Source organism: Typopeltis vanoorti, chromosome 3, assembly GCF_054136105.1.
Source record: "Typopeltis vanoorti isolate ZY-2024b chromosome 3, IOZ_Tvanoo_1.0, whole genome shotgun sequence".
NCBI classification, from domain to species: Eukaryota; Metazoa; Arthropoda; class Arachnida; order Uropygi; family Thelyphonidae; genus Typopeltis; species Typopeltis vanoorti.
This window is the reverse complement of record NC_143551.1, coordinates 171,453,982-171,476,419: the sequence shown is the minus strand read 5'-3', so window position 1 is coordinate 171,476,419 and position 22,438 is coordinate 171,453,982. Positions and strand designations below refer to the sequence as shown.

The 22,438-nt window shown below is 37.6% G+C and overlaps 1 protein-coding gene across 5 annotated transcripts in view; it reads right to left on the bottom strand.

Annotated features, from left to right (window-relative positions):
• Positions 1–22,438, bottom strand: part of LOC150108743 (twitchin-like) — a 2,666,638-nt gene that overhangs the window by 2,347,826 nt on the left and 296,374 nt on the right. For all 5 annotated transcript variants that reach the window (XM_090390962.1, XM_090390961.1, XM_090390964.1 and 2 more), the window contains one exon: positions 8,041–8,131. In XM_090390962.1, the coding sequence (XP_090247088.1) occupies positions 8,041–8,131 (91 nt within the window). The remainder of the gene's footprint in view (positions 1–8,040; positions 8,132–22,438) is intronic.

The window sequence follows — 22,438 nt, the reverse complement described above, 5'->3', positions numbered from 1 at the left end:
GAGGAATCAAGCAGATGATCTTGCCTTACAGGAGGACTTCAAGAGATTGTATGAGTGGGTAACAGTACAGAAATGTCAATTCAATGTTGCAAAGAGTAAGGTTCTGAAATAGGTAACAATGAGATGAAAAGTATACACTCGGATGGGAAATTGAGGAAGTTGAGGAGATACGAGATATTGGAACCATATAGAGATGTTAGATAAACAAACATGATAGAGAAACATTCAGTTAATAAATAAAAAAACATCTATGAATCAAACCTGGTTAATTATTAAAAGATTAAAGTCATCCTTTCATAGTCCAGCAAAGGTTGGTCGATTGGTAGAGCCTCTGCTACTAATGGCTCACCCAAAAAGTTAAGCAAGTTTCAGCATGGTTAGTAGTTGGAAAGAGATGAATCGTTCGATGCTGTTGGCACACTCTCCCTCGATGAGTCTTTGGACTCCCTGGAGGTATCACATAATAATAATAATCAATTTATTTTTTAATTGCTACATAACAAAAAAACTCTTTTGGATTTACTTTGGCCCAGTCAACTAATTTTCTCTCATAATCTGATTTGGTCTTTTCTACATACTAGCCACCCTTCTTGCTTGCACTTTGTGCTCATGAGTATGCTGATCATCTTTTTCTTTATATTCCCTCCACAGTGTTTTTTTTTTTTTTTTTTGACCTTGGGTATGCAGTCTGATACTGCATCTCTCAAACAATCCCTGATCGCTTGCATGCCACTAACATATGGTGGCACTAAGGTCACCAAAGTACGCAGTGGGTGATTTGAGCTGTGGTAAAAAAAAAAAGTGTTTTTTTTAAAAGGTATATAGTGTGAATTCTTTTGTGAATTGTGCTACATTATTTTCTCAGTAACACAAGTGTTCTTTAGTGGTTCTGCTTTTGGAGTTTCAGTGTTATATATTGTGTTATTTTTGGGTTACCGAGAAGGTGAGGTCACAGTCAGCAGCATTTGCAGTAGAAGAGAAGATAAGTTTTCACTATCTAGTATAGTTGAATATAGCATTATATTTATATATATGTTTATATTTAGCTTTATTTTTATATAGATCTATCTATGATACAGTGTTCATATATATTTTTAGCAATTAGTTTAATAGTTACTTGGCAGTAAGGAATGATGGCAGATGCAGCTGTAATCATAAATAGCATGTCACCAAAACCTCAGCCATTTAAGAATTCTGTTATATGTAACATAATAAAAGACTTTGTGGCATGCATTGTTTGTGGCATATACAGGGTGTTCGGGATAAATTTGACAGTTTCGTAAGGAAAAAGAAAATCTTCTTTGTATCTATTAAATTTAATGAATTGACAAAAAAACATTACAGGCAGAGTTAATTACAATACTATCAACAAGATTTACTCAAAATAACCACCATTAGCATCGATCACAGCTTCAATTCTGCTTCGGAACCTCGAACAAGCTGATGCTACAGTCTCCCTGGGAAGGGCCGCAAAAACTGTTTTAATTTTATCCATTAACTGGGCTTTTGTATTACTGGAAGTGCGATTAGTGTCTTTTTCAACTGCGCCCCATACAAAATAATCCATGGGGTTAAGGTCTGGGGAGTTTGGAGGCCAAACATTTGGACTGGTGAAGTCGTAGAAATTTTCAGACAACCATTTTTGACTTTTCCCAGAGGTGTGGCAAGGGGCCGAATCCTGCTGCCATACATACGGCCTACCATTGGCTACCCTTGTTATCCAGGGCTTGACTACAGTTAGCAACTCCACGAACAAAGCCCGAATTCCAATGCCAGGGTTCTTCAACACCTGTTCCTGCAGATTTGCGAGGAATTCTGCTGTACGAACGCAATCAGATCGTCTGCTAGGGATCTTTCTTCTTGCTACATCCTCGTAGTCACCATTGCAAGTCTCTAGTTCATGCCTGATTGTTTTTACTGTATTCAGGGAGCATTGGGCAGCAGTCGTAATATCCTTATTTTGATGGCGGGCACGAATCATCATGATACAAGTTATTCTCTTCCATGATTCAGGTGGGTTCCAGCTATCCATCCTTTCTGACATCTTGTATATGAATGAAGAAGGGTCCAAACTTTTAAATGAAGAGAAGTGTGTGTTAATACATGTAACTTACGGAAAAATATAATTAATTATAAATATGTCAAATTTATCCCGAACACCCTGTATATTGTTGCTATCTAGTATAGTTGAATATAGCGTTATATTTATATATATGTTTATATTTAGCTTTATTTTTATATATATCTATGATACAGTGCTCATATATATTTTTAGCGATTAGTTTAGTAGTTACTTGGCAGTAAGGAATGATGGTGGATGCAGCTGCAATCATAAATAGCATATCACCAAGACCTCTGCCATTTAAGAATTCTATTATATGTAACATAATAACAGACTTTGTGGCATGCATTATTTGTAGCATGTATGTTTCCCAGGAGGTGGATATGTGGCGGGTGAGAGAAAGGGGGGGGGGGGGTATATATGCGCAAGATGCAGGCAGTGGGAAGAAATCAATGAATTAGATATTCTGATAACTGACCTAGTTGCTTCAGGGACGGGAAATGAATGTCAGGAGATGACTAGTATGATAGGAGAGTATGATGAGCAAAATATGAATGAGAAAATAACAGTCGGGAGTGTGGAAGGCTTAAATGACAGCGAAGTTTTCGGAGATGGTTTTGATTGGATAAATGAATGGCGAGTAAGAGTGACTAACTTGCAGAGAGGGATAGATGAGCTGAAAGAGGAGGTGGAATGTCTTGTGAATGAGATGAGAAGTATGAAAGATGAGATTAGGAGAATGGAAGAGATGAATGCAATGCAAATCAGAGTAGGAGTGATAGAAAATTTTGGGAATGATAGAAGAGGGGAGAATAGAAGCAGTAGGAGGGAGGGAATGAAAGAGAGGTCTGAGAATGGTAGAAGAGGAGAGAAAAGGATAAGTGAAAGAGAGGGAATGAGAGAGAGAGATATGAGAATGATAGAAGAAGAGAGAATAGGAACAGTGGAAGATAGGGAATGAGAGAGAGTTATGGGAATAATAGAAGAGGAGAGAAAGAAAGAATGTGAGGAGCACTGGAACCAGAGATAGAATGATGTCAGGAAGGCAGGTAAGTAGGGGAAACACAGAGAGAAAGTGTTAGAGGAGAGAGAGAGAGAGAGTGGGGGATACAAGGGAGCAACGAGAAACAGGGTGATAAGAGGTGTAATGTATCAGGGCTCAATGATCCATGGTGTGCAAGATAGGATGAGTGAGGAGTGTTCGCCTGGAGGAACAGTAGAAAGTGTGCAGCTATGGCAATTAAGAGGGGTGAAAGGGTGGATAAGATGATTGCAATGGTACAAACAAATGACTTGAGAGGTAATGTAAATTGGGCAGAGAGAGAGAGATATGAGATTCTTGCTAGAGGTTGTATGAAAGAAGATGCAGAGAGGAAAGATAGTGTGTGTTTTGCCTAGGTATGATAGTGATGACTTGAGCAGAAGTGCAGTAATATTGAATAACATAATTGCTAGAATGTTTCAGAAGAGAGGATTAGAATATGTGGATGCTTGGAGGATGTTTGAGGACAGAAAGGAATTGTATGCGAGAGACCACTTGCATTTGAATGAGAAAGGATGTGGGCATCTGGAGAGATTGCTGTTCTAAATGAGTCGGTGTGTCAATGCAGGAAAACTAGAATGCCCAAGATGGATGGTAGCAGGGGTGGCCTGTTGTGGAAATGGGTACCTGGGAGAAGGGGAATAACATCAAATAATGCTAAACCCAGTGGAGTCTAGAGGGGATAATGCTGGGTATAGAAACAGTGGCATTTTTATGCTTGGTATTAATGCCAGGAGTATTCAGAATAAAGGAGACAAATTGGTAGCGCTGATAGCATCAGCCTGGTCAAAGATTATTGGAATCACTGAGAGGTGGTTGACAGAAGAGGATATAATAACAGGAATAGAAGTAGCAGGGTACAGCATTTTTTGGCAGGATAGGAAGGGAAAGCTTGGTCGTGGAGTACTGTTTATGATAAGTGATGACTTATATCCTCTAAGAGTGATGGCTTTGGAAGGCTGTGATACTAATGATTTTGAAAGCATATGGTGTGAGGTAGAGATTGGCAAGACGTGATATTTAGTTTGGTGTTGCTACAAAAACCAAGGAGCACAAAGGGTGTGGACCAGGAGATGTTTAGACAGTTGAGTTTGGAAAGTGCAAGAAGAATGATTGTTATGGGAGATTTTAACTACAGCAGTATAAGTTGGAGAGAGAGAGGAAGGTGCATATAGCAATAAGGGAATGGAATTTCTAGAATTCTTGAGGGACAAATGTCTTAGGCAACATCTAATAGAGGGAACAAGTGTTTCAAGAATAAATTTTGGATTTGGTCATAGCATTAGAAGAGTTGATAATAACTGAGATGACATCTCTCCCACCAGTAGGAGAGAGTGATCATGTGGTTTGGACTTGGAAGATGAATAGACATGCATGAGTAACAAAGAGATGGTAACATATGTGGAATTATAAGGCAGGTGATTATAATAGTCTTAGACATCAATTTGAGGAAGTTTCATGGAGGAAGGAATTGGAAGGCTGGATATCATTAATGCTTGGAAAATTGTGAAGAAATATTTGTCAGCAGCAATAGTAAGCTGTATTCCAAAAGTGAAGAAGAGGATACAATTTGGTGTAAAGTGGATGACAAACAATATTAAACAGGAACTGAATGTGAAAAAGAGGTTATGGAAGAGATATAAGGAGACAGGTGAAGACCAGATGCATGAAGAATATAAGAGACAGGCCAGGAGAGTGACTAGTATGGTAAGGAAGGTGAAACAGGAATACGAGAAGAGATTGGCCCTAAGATCCAAAGAAAGTCCTAGGGAAGTTTTTAGCTATGTGGACAGTAAGAGGAGAAATGGATGTGGAAAAATGACATTGTGGGTTAAAAATGGGAATAGAGTGACTGATGCAGAGGACATAGAGGAATTGTTCAATAAACACTTTATTGGTGTATTTCATCCTGGAGGAGTAAATTTTAACACCAAAGGGATAGGGCAAATTCGAGGTTTAGATTTGCAGGAGGAGAGCGTGTTCCAAATACTGAGTACTTTGGATGTCGGTAAAGCTGTGGGACTGGATGGTATTTCACCACGAGTTTTGAGAGAATGTGCTAAAGAACTGGCAGCTCCTTTGACTTGGATTTTAATGAAAGTCTGGCTATGGGAAAGGTGCCCAAGGAATGGAAGGAAGGTAAAATAGTGCCATTGCTTAAGGATGGTAGCAGACTGGAAGGAAGTGTCTAATTATAGGCCAGTTTGTGTGTCATCAGTAGTTGTTAAGAGCTTGGAGAAATTAGTTAAGGCCGGTATACAGCATTGGGTAGATGAGGGTAATGTTATCTGTGAGAGTCAACATGGATTTGTGAAGGGGTGCTCTTGTTTTAGTAATATGCTAGCCTTTTATAATAAAGTTACAGAGTAGTAGATGAGAGAAAGGCATATACTGCCATTTTCTTGGATTTAACAAAGGTATTTGACAGTGTGCCACAGGGTGCTATATGATAAGCTGATATTTAAGTTGCAGTACATGGGTTTGAATGTCAAGTTGGTCAATTGGATTCAGGATTGGCTGTCTGATAGTTATCAGAGAGTTGTGTATGGTGGGGCAGTTTCAAGGAGGCAGAGGGTTATGAGTGGGGTCCCACAGGACTCAGTACTGGGTCCTATATTGTTTAACCTTTATATTAATGACATTGTCAGTATATTGCAGGGGGATATTCAGTTGTTTGCACATGATGTGAAGCTGGGAAAGGTTATTATTAATTGTGCAGATGTGGTAACCCTGAAAGAGCATTTGAATATAAGCTGGGCAGATGGGCAAATGAAAGGGGGATATCAGTCTAATGCACAAAAATGTAAAGTCTTGAGGTTGGGGACACATCGATGGAATGCTGCTTACTCTATTGGAGGAGCTGTACTGAAGGAAGTATGGGAGACAAAAGATCTGGGATTGATGATTGATAGAAACCTGAAATTCAGGGGGCATATTGCAAAGGTGGTGAAGGCAACACAGAGGATTGCTACAATAATCAGAAGGCCACTGGCCTGCAGAGATAAAAGAGTTATCATTCCGTTGTATAAGATCCTGATCAGACCACACTTAGACTATTGTTCTCAGATTTGGTCTCCAGGATTTGAAGGGGATAAATTAACTGTGGAAAAGGTACAAAGGTGGATAACAAAAATGGTTTCAAGACTGTACAATGTTAGTTATGAGAATCAGATGAGGGAATGTGGACTCAGAGTTTGGAAGATATAAGGAGAGTTGATATGATTGAGACTTTTGAGATGTGGTTATAGGGTTGACACTGGGAAGTTCTTTTGCTTGGTTAAACAGCGGGAAGGACTGATGACAAGGGGCCATCCCTGGAAGTTACAAAAGGAAGCTGTGAGCAAGAGGGTGAGGAGTGTTTTTTTTTTTTGCATGGAGGGAGGTCGAGAGGTGAGAGCGAGAATGGTCTAGTTTAAGGAGTGGTATGATAGACTTTGTGTTTCCTAGGAAGGACCTCCAGTGATGAGTCTTTTGACTGCTTGGCAGCCTAAATAATAATAATAATAATAATAATAATAATAATAATAGCTTTTCACCATGGCACTGCTCCAATATGCTTTGAAAGTCTGTCATAATTACTAACTTCATAGTTCAACATAAACCCCTTTCTTGATAGAGAATTCCACATGTTTGGCAACTTTCCAGGACAAGATCACATGGTCACTTTCCCCAAATGGAATCTGAGTGTCTACCTCAGCTACAGATATATCTTCTGATTCTGTTATCAGATCCAGAACCACAAAAGGAACCCTGGTTCAGTTCATGACATGCTGTTTCAGGTACTTATCCCTTAGAACTGCATAAATTCCATTTCCATTTTGCCATGCCCTCCCCCTTTCCTCACTCTAATGTATGTCCCCATAGATGAAGTCCATAATAATATATCCTTGGCCTGCACTCATTGTACTAACTTTGTAATACATTACATCTCCATCTCAATGTGAACCCCCCATGGTCTATAGCAGCAACCAATAATATATATTTATCCTATTGTTTTCTATCTTGCACCAGATAGCCTCATATGAACCATCTCCCCTAGATATAAAATCCACTTTGACTTCTAATTTTGTAAGTTGATATTCTTCAGCTACTGTCAGCAATACCCCGCCTCCTCCTATCCTATTCACTCTATCCTCCCTAAAAATATAATAACCTTTACATTCTTCCCCTGTAACTATATAATTTTCTGTCCACCAGGTTTCACTGATGCCAATAATTTTTGGCCAAGTTGATACTTTCAAGAGGATGTTGAAATGTACATTTGTGTACATTTCAACATCCTCTTGAACTAGAGTTACCCTTGTATAATGTCACTGTCCATTTAGATTTGAAAGCTGTGAAATTTCAGTGGTGGCTGTACCCACACTTGGCTGCATCCTTTTAATATTTCTGCTTTCCCTGATTTTGCACTTCCAATCTCTCATTGAACAATACTCTCTCCAAACATCTAACTCCAAAACGATTCAAATGCAGTTCATCAGCCATATATGTCATTTCGTCCATCAAATTCACTTCATACATCTATAAATGGCACACTATTTCTCCTGCTCAGTCTTCTCATTGACTCGTTTGCAATCATTGCTCTTCTTCTCAATTCAGGCCTGTCATACCAAGGCAATAAACTCATAATCTTTACTTTCTCGCTCTTTTTTTTTTTCCCCACTTCTATCAGCAACTCTTTCATATCCTTTCTTTCTCATTACATATTTCTCTCCTATCAAAATAACAATGAAATCTTGAATTCTATATTTTATAATGTTTTAGCTATTGATGACAAATAGACAATAAAGAAGCTTTTTGTGAATCAAAATAAACAATTCCAATAAACATAGAAAACTAAACTTTGCTACTATTATTTATTTTCCTTTCACAGTAATAAAGCATTAGATTCACACAAATTTAACATTAATAACAGGATATGTTTAATGATACTTACATTCAATATTCAAAGTAAGGTTAGCATTGCTTTCTCCAGCTGAATTTTTTACATTACATTTGTATAAGCCAGCATCGGTTACCTCCAATTCCTAGAAGAATTTATTTTAACAAAATAATTGCATTTTTTAAAAAAAATTCAGCAACTCAAATAAAATACACTGGGCAGTAAATTAAAATAAAACTTTTATTTACTGAAAACAGGTTACTCATAAAGTAACCTTCTATTATTATTATTATTATTATCTGAGACCTCGTTGAGGGAGGCTGTAAATCACCCAAGCCAGCAATCATATCTTCCCTTAAATTCATTCACACTAGATGCACTCACTATCTCTAACGGCAAATTATTCCACTCACTCACTGCTATCTGGGAGAAAAACCTAGCTCTTACCCCTTTCTTGACTGTGAACAAACTTAACTTCTGTGTTCTCTCCTCACCTTCCATATAACGAAAAATTTCATCAGTTGAAATCCCATAACACCCATTCAAAAGTTTATAGAAATCCATCATATCACCCCTCTTTCTTCTGTTAACCAGAGTTTGCCATCCACATACTTGCAATCTATCTTCATAATCTAAATCCCATAGTCTGGATATAAATTTTTTTAACTTTCTTTGCACCCTTTCCACAGCTTCTTTATCGCCTTAGAACCTGGGAGACCAAATCTGTGCACAATAATCGAAGTGTTCTCTTATCAAAGCCTTATAGAGAGGCAAAATGACTTCCTTATCCTTACATATCAAGGTTCACTTCAACATTGCAATTATCCTCTGAATTGCATTTGCAACGTTAGCTATGTGACCTTTGAACTTCATATTCCTATCCACCAATACATCGAGATCCCTTGATGTATTGGTGGATAGGAATATCTTGCCTCAGTTTCTTGTAACATAACCCAGCTGATATAGTATGCCACTGGAATGCTAATCATGTCAAAGTTCATAACTTTACGCTTACTAACATTAAACTGATAGCCATTTTCATTTGCTCAAATTTCCAGTGTATTCAAATCATTTGTAAGTGCAATATCAGCAGCATCCCTGATTGTCCTGCCTATCTTCATATCATCAGCAAACAATTTCACATCTGATGTTAGACCCTGCCTGATGTCATTAATGTACAGATTGAACAATAATGGCCAAAGGATAGAACTCTGAGGTACACCACCGGTCACCTTAAATCTGGCAGATTCACACCCACTGTATAACACATTTTGATATCTATCTATCAACCATCCCCTGATTCACAAGAGTTTATATTCCAAACTCATATTCTCCAGTTTATGCAACAGCCTTTCATGTGTATCCTATCAAATGCCTTAGAAAAATCCAACATTATCATATTGTATCCATTCCCTTTATCCAACTTGGCCGTAACAATGTTATAAAATATAAGCAAATTGCTAAAGCATGACCTTCCTTTAGTAAATCCATGCTGCTCCTTGCAGAGTATAGCTTGTTATCTACCCATTTCTGTATGCGAGTTCTTACCAACTTCTCTAAAATTTTTACTACTACATCAGAGATAATGATGGGTCGGTAGTTAGACACATTAGTTTTTGCACCATCCTTGTACAATGGAACTATCATACATTCCCTCCATTCTTGTGGTATCATTCGTGAGCTGAGAATCAAGTTATACAAACAAGTAAAAAGCATAGTCAATTTCTTATCCACTATCACCCCAAGATCTCTAATTTCCTCTACCTCCAACAATATATTCTCACCAAGCATAAATTCTGCATCCCATCTTTGTTTTCCAAATTTTAAAACCTTACATTTTAAAACCCATTTCCGTGCCCAATCACTCAATCTATTCAAGTCTTCCTGTAAGGCCACAACATCTTCACTACACTTAATGCTTTGTCCCAACTTTGCATCATCTGCAAACAACTGAATATCTCCATCCAAATCTTCACCTATATCATTAATATACAAGTTAAACAGCAATGGACCTAAAACAGATCCCAGAGGCACTCCACTAGTGACTTTCCTTTTCCTGGATATCGCTCCCTCATACACAACTTGTTGATACCTATCAGATAGCCAGTCTCCAATACAATGCACCAATCTAATATCCAACCCCATCTGCTCTAGTTTGACTGTCAACCTATCATGAGGTACTCTATCAAAAGCATTTGTGAAATCCAAGTATATTACTGTGTATCCTTTTCCTCTGTCCAAGGAAGCAGTCACTTTATTGTAATAAGTAAGTAGATTACTAAAACGTAACCTCCCTTTAGCAAATCCATGCTGTACATCAAAGATAAAATCATTGTTATCAACCCAACTCTGGATCCTAGTTCTCACAAGCTTCTCCAACAACTTAACCACAACATCAGACACACAGTAATCTTGCCCTCCTTAGGAACTTGACTGAGTGCAAAACTCATATTAAAAAAATATGTCAAGGCAGGTGTCAACTCCCTGGCACATTCTTTCAGAATATGTGGTGATATATTATCAATTCCCACAGCCTTATTAACATGTAGTTTACTCAACTCCCCATACACCTCTTGCTCACCTACAGTCAGTCTCTCCTCCCCATCATCAACTGCTCTCAATCCCAATATGTTGTGTACAAGAATGTCAACTGTGTGTGTGTGTGCGTGTGTGTGTGTGTGTGTGTGTGTAGATTCAAAGAAACCATTGAAATGCTACATTTCCAATCCAGTGTATTAAAATTCAAGGTCTTATTTTGAACTAACATTGGTAAGTTTACATTAAAGACCTGCATAGTTGTGAATTAGGCTATGATAGACAACAATATTCAAGTGTCTGAACAGCTGGATGGTCATCTTCTAGTTTTAGTTTATTCTATGTATGACAGTTGTTATTTTAAAACTCACTCTGTACATGTAAGCTTTTTTTTCATATTTTTTAATTTTGTCCTGAAGATGTTCATGATAAGCTGTAAGAAACTAGTTGATTAAACAATCTTTTTCTCAATGTTTATCATTGAGATATTTCACAACAGAAACTTCAGTTCAAGATCACCTCCTGTTAAAACCTCCCACTGTTAAAGTGAGGGGTTCCTCTCAAAAGAACTCTGAGTGATCTAAAAGATGTGACTCTAAATCTCAGTAATTAATGCAAAAGGATCACTAAACTCACAGGATACCCAACATTGGTCCCACTTGGTGACAGGCAAAAACCTACCAATGAGCAGCACTACTCATCTCCTCAGCAAGCACTCACAGAAGGACCCTGATCAAATCCATAGCAGTAAAAGTATGTATTCAGCAAGTATTCATTGGATACTTGCCTTGGGCAAGTATCCAATGAATACAACATTCAAGACCACTTTAGCAGAAAACCACTTTGTAAATAATGTGGTCTCCAAAAACTAGGTGATTTTTCAGATCAATCTAACCTCAGTGAGTAATGAAAAATCATTCTAATTCATTAACTCTTCATCACTCCAAGACATGTAGTGATGGTTCCACTGAACAGCAAGCAAAAACCTACCACTAAGCACAATTGATCATCTCCTGGTCCATACACCTAACAAAGGGATCTGATCAAGGTTATAGCTGGTGAGTGGTTAGCATATCCACTCTCCAGCCAAAACAGGCTGTGGGTTCGAATCCTGCCGTGCCCATGGATGTTTGTGATTGTCTATGTAAAATGGTGGTGGTCGGCGGTAGATGGCATTGGTGTAATTGCAGTCAGTTGGTGGATTGAGTGGTAGAGACAGAGTTGTGTAGAGCAGGTGCCCTCCCTCGATGAGGCTTTGGACTCCCTGGAGGTGTTAAAAAAAAAGAAGCTATGCCACAGGCAAACATCATTGGAATGCAATGATCAAGACCACTTCAGGCGAAAAATGCATCTATAGAAAACCACATCAGTGTTAGGCAGATGCAGGAAGATACCAAAATTTAATCAATGTGGAAGTCATATAGATGCAAATCCCCATATATCATAATACTTGAACAATGCAATTTCACTCTAATATGTTTAGAGAACTGCTGCAATCTTTACACAACACAGGTGCTTATGTAACATAGTTTTGCTCTAACACAGTTAGAGAACTGCAGCAAACTTTGTGTAACATGGTATTTTTGAGCTTTGTGCTGGGTAAACCCTGTTATTATGTTGGATGTAATTTTTCAACATTTCCATTCCTTTCTTGTGAATCTATGCTGTTGACTCAATAGGAATTATGCAAAAAAAAGTTATTAGGAAATCTCCATATTTTATTTTGGTGCAAAGTCCTTGTGTTAGGTTCTATGCTACTACTGAACTTGTGCTTCTTTTTTTTTTAAGACTCAATTTTAAAAATTGAGACTTCAAAGTGTGCAGTTTTTGACTTTTAAGATTTTTTTATTATTTTTTTTATTATCCAGGCCTCCATGGAGTCGACTCATCGTGAGAAGTTGTTTTTAGGAAACACAAAGTTTATTATTATTATTATTATTACTATTATTATTATTATTATTATTATTATTACGGGTATCTCCATGGAGTCAGTAGACTCATCGCGGGAGACCCAAACTAGCAAAACAATATCTGTCATATCTCTTCTTGAATTCATTTACAGATGAAGAGCTCACAACAAAGTCAGGCAATGAATTCCACTCATTCACCACCCTCCAGGCAAAAAACCTTGTTCTGACACCTTTGTTAACCACACTCTTCTTTAATTTCCAGAGATGACCTCTTGTTCTTCCATCACTATCACACAGCTGAAACATTTCCCCTGCATCAATCCTATAAAAACCTTTTAGTAATTTGAATGTTTCTATCATATCCCCTCTTCTTCGCCTATCAGCCAATCTCTGCAATCCACAAGCTCTCAATCTATCAATGTAGGGAGCATTTTTTATATCACTCACCAACTTGGTCACTCTTCTCTGAACCCTCTCCACAGCCTCCTCATCTCCAAGGAATCCAGGTGACCAGACCTGAGCACAGTAATCCAAATGTGGAAGTATCAATGCTTTATAAAGGGGAATAATAACCTCTTTATCTCTGGATGTCAGTGTGTTCCTCAACAACCAAGTAATCCTATGTGCAATCTTGGACACCTTAGCAATGTGTCCTCTGAACTTCATCTCCTTATCTACCAATACCCCTAAGTCCCTAGCCTCATCAATCTCTTGGAGTACCTTTCCATCTATGTAGTACACAGCTGGTAATCTTTTAATCCCAAAATGCAAGAGTTTACACTTTTCCACATTGAACTGACATCCATTTTCTTTTGCCCATTTTACCAGCTTATTTAAATCCTCCTGCAAACTTTCAACATCAGCTTGATTTTTTATTGCACTACACAACTTTGCATCATCAGCAAACAACTGAATATCTCCCTTTAAGCCGTTTCCTATATCATTTATATACAAATTAAACAACATTGGCCCAAGCACAGAGCCCTGAGGCACACCACTGGTCACCTGCCTCATTCTGGACTCGGCTCCTCCATACACCACCTTATGGTATCTCTCCCTGAGCCATTCTCCTATCCATATCACCAATTTAATATCCATTCCCATCTGCTCCAGTTTGCGTAACAGTGTTCTATGGGGTATCCTGTCAAAAGCCTTAGCAAAATCCAGAAGTACCACTGTGTAGCCAGTTCCTTTGTCCAACTCTGATGTTATTCTATTATGGATAGTTAATAGATTGCTAAGGCAGGATCTACCTTTAACAAAACCATGTTGGCCTCTATAGAGTATCATATCCTGATCCACCCATTCTTGAATTTTGTCTTTAACCAACTTTTCCAATACTTTTACCACTACTCCTGAGATGGTGATTGGTCTGTAATTCAATACTGCAGTTATCATACCACTCCTTGAACCCATTGACCATTCCTGCTCTAACCACTCTCTCAGGCAATGCATTCCATAGTTCAACCACCCTCCATGCAAAGAAACCACTCCTCACACTCTTGCTCACAGCCTCCTTTCGTAAATTCCAGGTAAAGTTATTTCATTTATGTTACATATGCGCAGTAATGCATTAAGTGATTACTCTGATAAAACTTATGCTAGTTTGGAGATCCTCTAATTCTAACTAAAACCTAAATATAAAACATACCCTGTATGCATCCTCCCCTCCTTTGTCCAATGCATCTGTCGCCTTGTTATAATAAGTGAGCAGATTACTAAAACATGATCTTTCTTTAGTAAACTCATGCTATCCACCAATCCCGTTCTGAATCCTGGTCCTTACTAGCCTCACTAATATTTGACCACAACTCCAGAAATGCAGACTGGCCTATAATTTGAAGCCTTAGTCTTATCACCCCTTTATGAAGTAGAACAATTCTGCCCTCTTTCTAATCTTTTGGAACTTGGGCTAGTCTAAAACTCATGTTACAAAGGTAAGTTAAAGCTGTTGGAACATTTCTTCAAGACACATGGTGATATTCTATGACCTCCTTCCCTTCCCACTACTCTCAAATTCTGCATCATGTTAAAATCACAAGGAGATGGAATACTTTAATGAACTGCTCATTTGACACCTCTAATATATCCTCCTCAGTGTTCATTATCTTCCAATTATCACCGACCAACGTCATCTTCCCATAATCATTCTTTTTTCTACATGCTACATATCGAAAAAACTCTCTGGGATTTTCTTTAGTCTCAATTGCTAACTGTTGCTCATACTGCACTTTTGCTATCCTTGCCAAGTGAGTCACTTCCCTTGCTCATCCTTTGTATGTGTTATATATATGATTATTGCCGCTCATCTTGTGCTGCTACCACGATGCCTTTTTCTTCCAGAGTGCATGCTTCACTTCTTCAGTCATCCATTTTACACCTACTTTATTTAATCTCCTGACCTTTGGAATACACTCAGTCAATGCCTCTGCCTGACAGTTCCTGAGCAGGGGCCAAGCAACATTGATTTCCTGTCCATCCAATTCCACATTCCATGATATAGTCGAAAGCCACCTCCTGAGTGTGCCATAACTCCTCGCCTCCCCTTATAGTTCCGCATATAACCCTTTCTCACAAAAGTTCTGATATGGCTGGTACAGCTTAAGTGATCACAAAGTGATCACTTTCACCAATTGGAGGAAAAAGAGATTCTCATTTTATGTAAATATCAAAAATAATTTTAATATTATTTATTAATATTAATTTCTAACATGCAGCAACCGTTTTTAATTGGTAAATCAATTGTTGTATGTACCTCGTATTAATGTTCTTTGATTTGCTTGTTCTTTCCACACACTGATGATGTACCCTGTTATTTTTAGTATGAAATATTTGTGCTTCATTATAGTTTATTACTGTGGTTATCGTGTAATTTGTTGTTTTATACTTAAGCCACAGGTACCTTTAAACATTCAACTGGAGGAATATTGACACTTCATTCACAATAATATCCTCTATGAAATAATCAAATAACTATTATTTTTCAGGAAATTACAATGTATACTGATTATTAATTTTAATAACTTTAATTAATACTGCCTATATTTTGGCAATGTTACATTGCCAACATCAAAGATCACAGAACAATGATATGCACATGCAGGCACTAATACTGGGTAATTTAAGACTCAGGCCTAGAGTCCTAAATGGTACCCCTAGTGCTGAACTGGGTGGTCTTGGCCATTGGGCTAAAGATTGAGGATAAGTGCTTCCCAAATTTGAGGCAGTTTCATGTACCCAAATTTTTTGGGTACATGAAAGGCAGATTCCAGGAATAGACTCTCATATTTGTATGTGCTACAGTGTCATAGACAGTATTCCAGCAAATTCTGTGGTGGGTGTCCAAAGCATGGTCAGCAAGCCCAGAATGTAATAGATTTAGTTTAATCCTTTATCCCAGTAAGAGCAAACAAAGTTTGCGCCTGAAAATATCTTCAGGACTAAATATAGTGTTGTACTATCTTATCCAGTAAGTAGTGCAACACCAAGGCAACTCGTGGCAAAGGTGGAGCAAGCTACCAGGCACTTCTAACCTAGTTAGGGATAAAGGATTAAACTAAATCTATTATAGTCTAACCTAGTGATAAATAAATTTTCAACATCTTTCTCTAAATCCAGAGTAATTTTTAAAAAAGGTGATAAACCTTTTGGCAACTCCCATAGGCACAGATGACTTGCTACTGCTTCTGCCTGGTATCTCCAGCTCTGGGCCTGGCTCCCACTGAAGAGACCTCAATAAAGGTCGAAACTAGTCTGGGTAGATGGCCAATCCCTTTAATGCATAACAGTATATACATATCCACATAGGAAATGTGTTTTGCATTATGGGAGATACTAGGTTAGAAGTGCCTGGTAGCTTGCTCCACCTTTGCCACGAGTTGCCTTGGTGTTGCACTACTTACTGGATAAGATAGTACAACACTATATTTAGTCCTGAAGATATTTTCAGGCGCAAACTTTGTTTGCTCTCACTGGGATAAAGGATTAAACTAAATCTATTATAGTCTAACCTAGTGATAAATAAATTTTCAACATCTTTCTCTAAATCCAGAGTAATTTTTAAAAAAGGTGATAAACCTTTTGGCAACTCCCATAGGCACAGATGACTTGCTACTGCTTCTGCCTGGTATCTCCAGCTCTGGCTCCCACTGAAGAGACCTCAATAAAGGTCGAAACTAGTCTGGGTAGATGGCCAATCCCTTTAATGCATAACAGTATACATATACATATCCACATAGGAAATATGTTTTGCATTATGGGAGATACTAGGTTAGAAGTGCCTGGTAGCTTGCTCCACCTTTGCCACGAGTTGCCTTGGTGTTGCACTACTTACTGGATAAGATAGTACAACACTATATTTAGTCCTGAAGATATTTTCAGGCGCAAACTTTGTTTGCTCTCACTGGGATAAAGGATTAAACTAAATCTATTATATTATATTATTATAGTCTAACCTAGTGATAAATAAATTTTCAACAAAGCCCAGAATGGCTGTAATGGTGGAACTAGATGTAGTCCATGTATTTAGAAATTCTGATATTGCCTATCCTGACTGTTTGGCAATAGTAGGACAGTTTGCAACTGCCATGGTCCTTGTCAGTCTGGAGAATGTGGCTGGTCTTTGGTGGAGCAAATAAGTGATGCAATTTTTATGTGATCTGGAAGTGGTTGTGAGATTGTATTTCTTTAGAAGTTTTTCAGATATGTCCCAGATATATGGAATGGTGATGGATTTTGTGTAATTTCTGTTCTGAAGGAGGAAGAGTTGTGGTTACAGAATTTTAATATTTTTTTTTGATTTTCTTGAAGTTATAGCCATTGGCTAAGAAAGTGTTGAGAATGTGGTCAAGTTCAGTAGTTAGGGAACTGCTATCAGAAATGATTATTTTTGTCCTGTTATATAGGATTTTTTATGATCCCAAATTATTGGTGAGAGGTGACTGTATGTGAATTTATCTACCAGTGTATGTGGGTTTTCTGTAGACGGAGAATGCCAGCAATCCATCAGGCTGGTATGTAATCAGAGTGTTTAGGAAGGGTAGACTGTTGTTGTTGTTGTTGTTGTTCTCTTTTCTAAGATAAACTGGATCCTGGGATGTTGATAGTAAGATGTGTAAGGAAAATGTTGAGAGTATCAAGGCCATATAGCCAAATGAAAAACGCATCATCTATGCAGCATAGCCAAATAGTTGGTTTATGCAGGGCAGAGTCTAAGGTAGACTCTTGTTGTTCTCCTTTTCTAAGATAAATTGGATTCTAGGATGTGGATTGTAAGATGTGTTAGGAAAATGTTGAGAGTATCAAGGCCATATAGCCAAATGAAAAACACATCATCTATGCAGCATAGCCAAATAGTTGGTTTATGCAGGGCAGAGTCTAAGGTAGACTCTTGTTGTTCTCCTTTTCTAAGATAAATTGGATTCTAGGATGTGGATTGTAAGATGTGTTAGGAAAATGTTGAGAGTATCAAGGCCATATGGCCAAATGGAGAACACGTCCTATTTAGCATAGCCAAATAGTGGGTTTATGTAAGACAGAGTCTAAGGCTTTCTCTTCGAAGTTCTCCACGGAGTAGTTGGCCAGGAGTGGAGAAAATGGTGAACTCATGGCTGTCCCACTCTATGTGTTTGTAGAATTTTCCTTGACAGAGTTCATGTTGAACTGAAACAAAGTCAAAATATCAGGAGGAAATATAGCTTTAATAAGGTCTAAGGTGTTTTTTAAGCAGGATAGAATTTCTGGTGAGACAAAATATCAGAATTTCTGAACACATGAACTACATATGATTCCGATGTTGCAGTCATTCTGGACTTGCTGACCATGCTTTGGACATCCCCAACAGAATACCACAGAAGAAGACCACTCTATTGCACTGCAGCAAATACAAATATGAGAGGCTATTCATGGAATCTGCCTCAGTCTCTTAGATCTTCAGCCTAAATGCCAAGACCAACCAATTTAGCCAACTAGGGGGAGTTTAGGTCCAACTTTTGTTGCCTTTCTTCGGGCTCATTTACCCACTGTTAGTGCATGCATGCACATATCATTGTTCTGTGATCATTATTATTATTTATTATTATTATTATTATTACGGGTATCTCCATGGAGTCAGTAGACTCATCGCGGGAGACCCAAACTAGCAAAACAATATCTGTCATATCTCTTCTTGAATTCATTTACAGACGAAGAGCTCACAACTAAGTCAGGCAATGAATTCCACTCATTCACCACCCTCCAGGCAAAAAACCTTGTTCTGACACCTTTGTTAACCACACTCTTCTTTAATTTCCACAGATGACCTCTTGTTCTTCCATCACTATCACACAGCTGAAACATTTCCCCTGCATCAATCCTATAAAAACCTTTTAGTAATTTGAATGTTTCTATCATATCCCCTCTTCTTCGCCTATCAACCAATCTCTGCAATCCACAAGCTCTCAATCTATCAATGTAGGGAGCATTTTTTATATCACTCACCAACTTGGTCACTCTTATTCATTGATAATAGAAATGTAAGTTGGCAAAAAATAGGAAGTATTAATTAAAGTTATTATAATTAATACTCAGTATACATTGTAATTGCTTTCGACACCCACAACAGGATACACTGGAAGTAGGCTACGCGATTGCACCACAGCAAATACAAATCTAACACCCTCTAAGATAGTTGTCCATAAAAACTCAAGAAATTCATTCTCTTTGGTTCCAGATGCTATCTCTTCATTCCAGTCTACATCACCATAATTGAAATTGTTCATAATGATCATCCTTTTGTTATTAGCCAGACCATTTTGCATATCCATTTCCTTCTCACCATCTTCCACTTTACCAGCTATAACAATACCCTACTAAACCTTTCATTCTGTCTACCTCTATTTCACACCATATCGCATCAAAATCACTGTCACTATTTGATCCTTGCATCTCCACCTTAAATGGACAAATTCCTCAGCCATCATCAACAGAATGTTATTCTCATCCAATTATGTCTCACTTATTCTGACAATTTTTGGCAAAATGAACTCTGTCAATGCTACAATTTCATTCCTTTTATTGAATACTTCTGGCATTTGTAAACATACACACTATCTCATTTCTGCTTCTATAACAAGCCCTACTAACCTCACTTCTTGGATATGAATCCTCCATACTCTCCTTGAACATTCCTCTTTATCATAACTAATATTACACCTCTACCCAGACCGAAATGTTACCCCCAAATTCTAAACTATCTTAATCCTTTCTTGCACACTCACACATGCACTCCTTAAACCAACATCTACTCCTCTCATGCAGTGTCTCCCTGTCCAACCTGACTCACACCAAATCCATTTAAACATAGCCCATCTATACAGCTCTGTCTATTTCTCAAATTCATTCCACATGTTCACAAAAGGAACTCCTTTCTCTTCACACAAGTCTGCTAGCACACCATCCATAATTTTCACTCACCTTCTTAACTCATCATTATCATACTTGGACAACACACTGACTATCTTACCTATTACACTGTTATCTTTCATTCTCCTTAACTGCCTCCTGGCATCCATCCCTACATTCTTCTGTTTACCAATCAAATCACTTGCACCAACTATTATTACTACCAACTCTTTTGTTCACCTACTCCTCTCTTCTAATACTTCAATCACCTTGTTCCTTCTACCTTCCAGAACACCTTGTGCACCTTTTTTTACTTACCACACCTCTAATCAATGAACCCCAATACAGGGCTACTCTCAAATCATTCAATATCTCTTTCAAAAGGCCATCTTTCTTCCCATTCTTCTTCTTCACACTTCCATCCAGATCTGTAATTCTCCTCAGTTTTATTTAACTCATATGTTCAACTCTTGCCTCATCTTTAACAACTCTGCTTTCATCTCTTCAATTAATTTCTCACTCCCTATGCCAATTGTATTTCCACTACTTTGCACATTCACATTCACTATCTTATCACTTACTGCTAGTTACACTAAATGCCTTACCATTATCATCAGTTGCATCATCTTTTGCCCATGGGCATCTCATAAACCACAAGCATGTTAAACTTTGCACATCCAATCTCTCTCTCATCTCTCCTATTAATCCTCTCCTCATAAACATTTTCAATCTCTCCCAAAACATGTATATTGCATTCATGGCACCTCACTATTTTTGAAAAATCTATGATACTTGCATTTTTCTTTTGTGCAGATCTACATCTAAGCATCCTTTTTCTCATGCTCAAACACACAAGAAACACGTAAATTTAATTAATACACAAAATGACATGTTGTTAGCATTTGGAATGTAACCTCTATTTTCTTAGTCCCATATAACATGGTTTTGGCACTGCACAAGATTTTATAGGAACCTAATTACCATGTTATAAGAGGGTCATATGTATTTATTGATACATATGACCCTCTTATAACATGGTAATTAGGTTCCTATAAAATCTTGTGCAGTGCCATGGTTTTGGCACTGCACAATCAATTAATTGTAACCAAATCTGCATAGAGTAGGAGGAACAATGTGTTTGTTTTAGGATATATTATAAAACAATAATGAAGGAGAATGCTATATTTGGTTGGTATATTTGAATTACTCAAAGATGTAAATAGAATGAGCATAACTAGAAATACTTTCAATAATGGCAAACAAATTATTATTATTACCCCAAGACCTCATCTGGGAGGTCCTTTTATCACACACAGCTCATCATACCATGTCTTAAACACACTCAAACTCCTTGCAGACACCACACTCTCAGGCAAGGCATTTCAATCATTCACAACTCTGCACAAAAAAACCTGCCTCTCACTCCCCTACTCATGCCCTCTTTATACAGTTTCCAGGAATAACCTCTGGTTCTCCCCCGATCTCCTACTATTTTATGTAGAACTTCTCCATCATTAATCCTATAACAACCCTTTACCAACATGTAGGTCTCTATCATATTTCCCCTCTTCCTCCTGTCCACCAGACTCTGCAAATTACATCTTCTCAATCTTTCCTCATACTTGACATTCCAGAGGTCAGAAACTACCTTAGTCAGTCACCTTTGGACCCTTTCCAATGTCTCTTCATCCTTCTGAAAACCAGGTGATCAATTATAATAATTAACATATGTAATATGTGTGTCCTATAAGTTGCTGGACAGAGTAAATAGCATGTGATTCTGTAAAGTCTAGACATGAATAAGTGAATCTATGATGGCATAGTTAAAAAAAAACTTATGAGGAGAAGGAAAGAGATTTGTTTGCAAAGTATAAATAACTAACCGGTAATAATAAATAACAAAGTATAAATAACAACCACTATACACATTTAGTAGTTCAGTTAAAAACTAGAGAGAGAGAGAGGCTAATCCAATGAACTAAAATGTTGATCATTAGGCATGGCAGGAATACATGTGATTTGATGGAGCAGCAAATCATCTTGTAAAATTTGTTGTACATGTTATGTGACTTTCTCTGGTTTATGTAAATTTTGCTTCATTCTCTAAGAATTTTCTTTTGTTTACTGAGACTCAGTATACATTTTACACAATAATAGGATACGTAACATCTGATAATTACAGAATTATCCACAATTTCAAGAATATTACATTCGTTAGTTGTTGTCGTTTTTTTGTCAGCAGCTCTTTGATCTTATTATTATTATTATGTGACACCTCCAAGGAGTCCAAAGACTCACTGAGGGCTAGTGTGCCAACAGCATCGAAAGATTGATCCCCTTCCAACTACTAAATACGCTCAAACTTCCTTAACTATTTGCTGAGCCATCAGTAGCAGAGTTGGTCGATCTACCAACCAACCAACCTTGTACAATAGGTGTCCTCCCGCGATGAGTCTTCAGACTCCTTGGAGGTGTCACGAATAATAATAATAATAATTATCAATAATAGATTTATATAATAGATAATTATCAATAATAGATATCTCGCATATGCTAGTACTTTGTTGTAGATCAATAACTTCTTATAATACACTGATGTATTCATTTTTATCAGGAATAAATACATT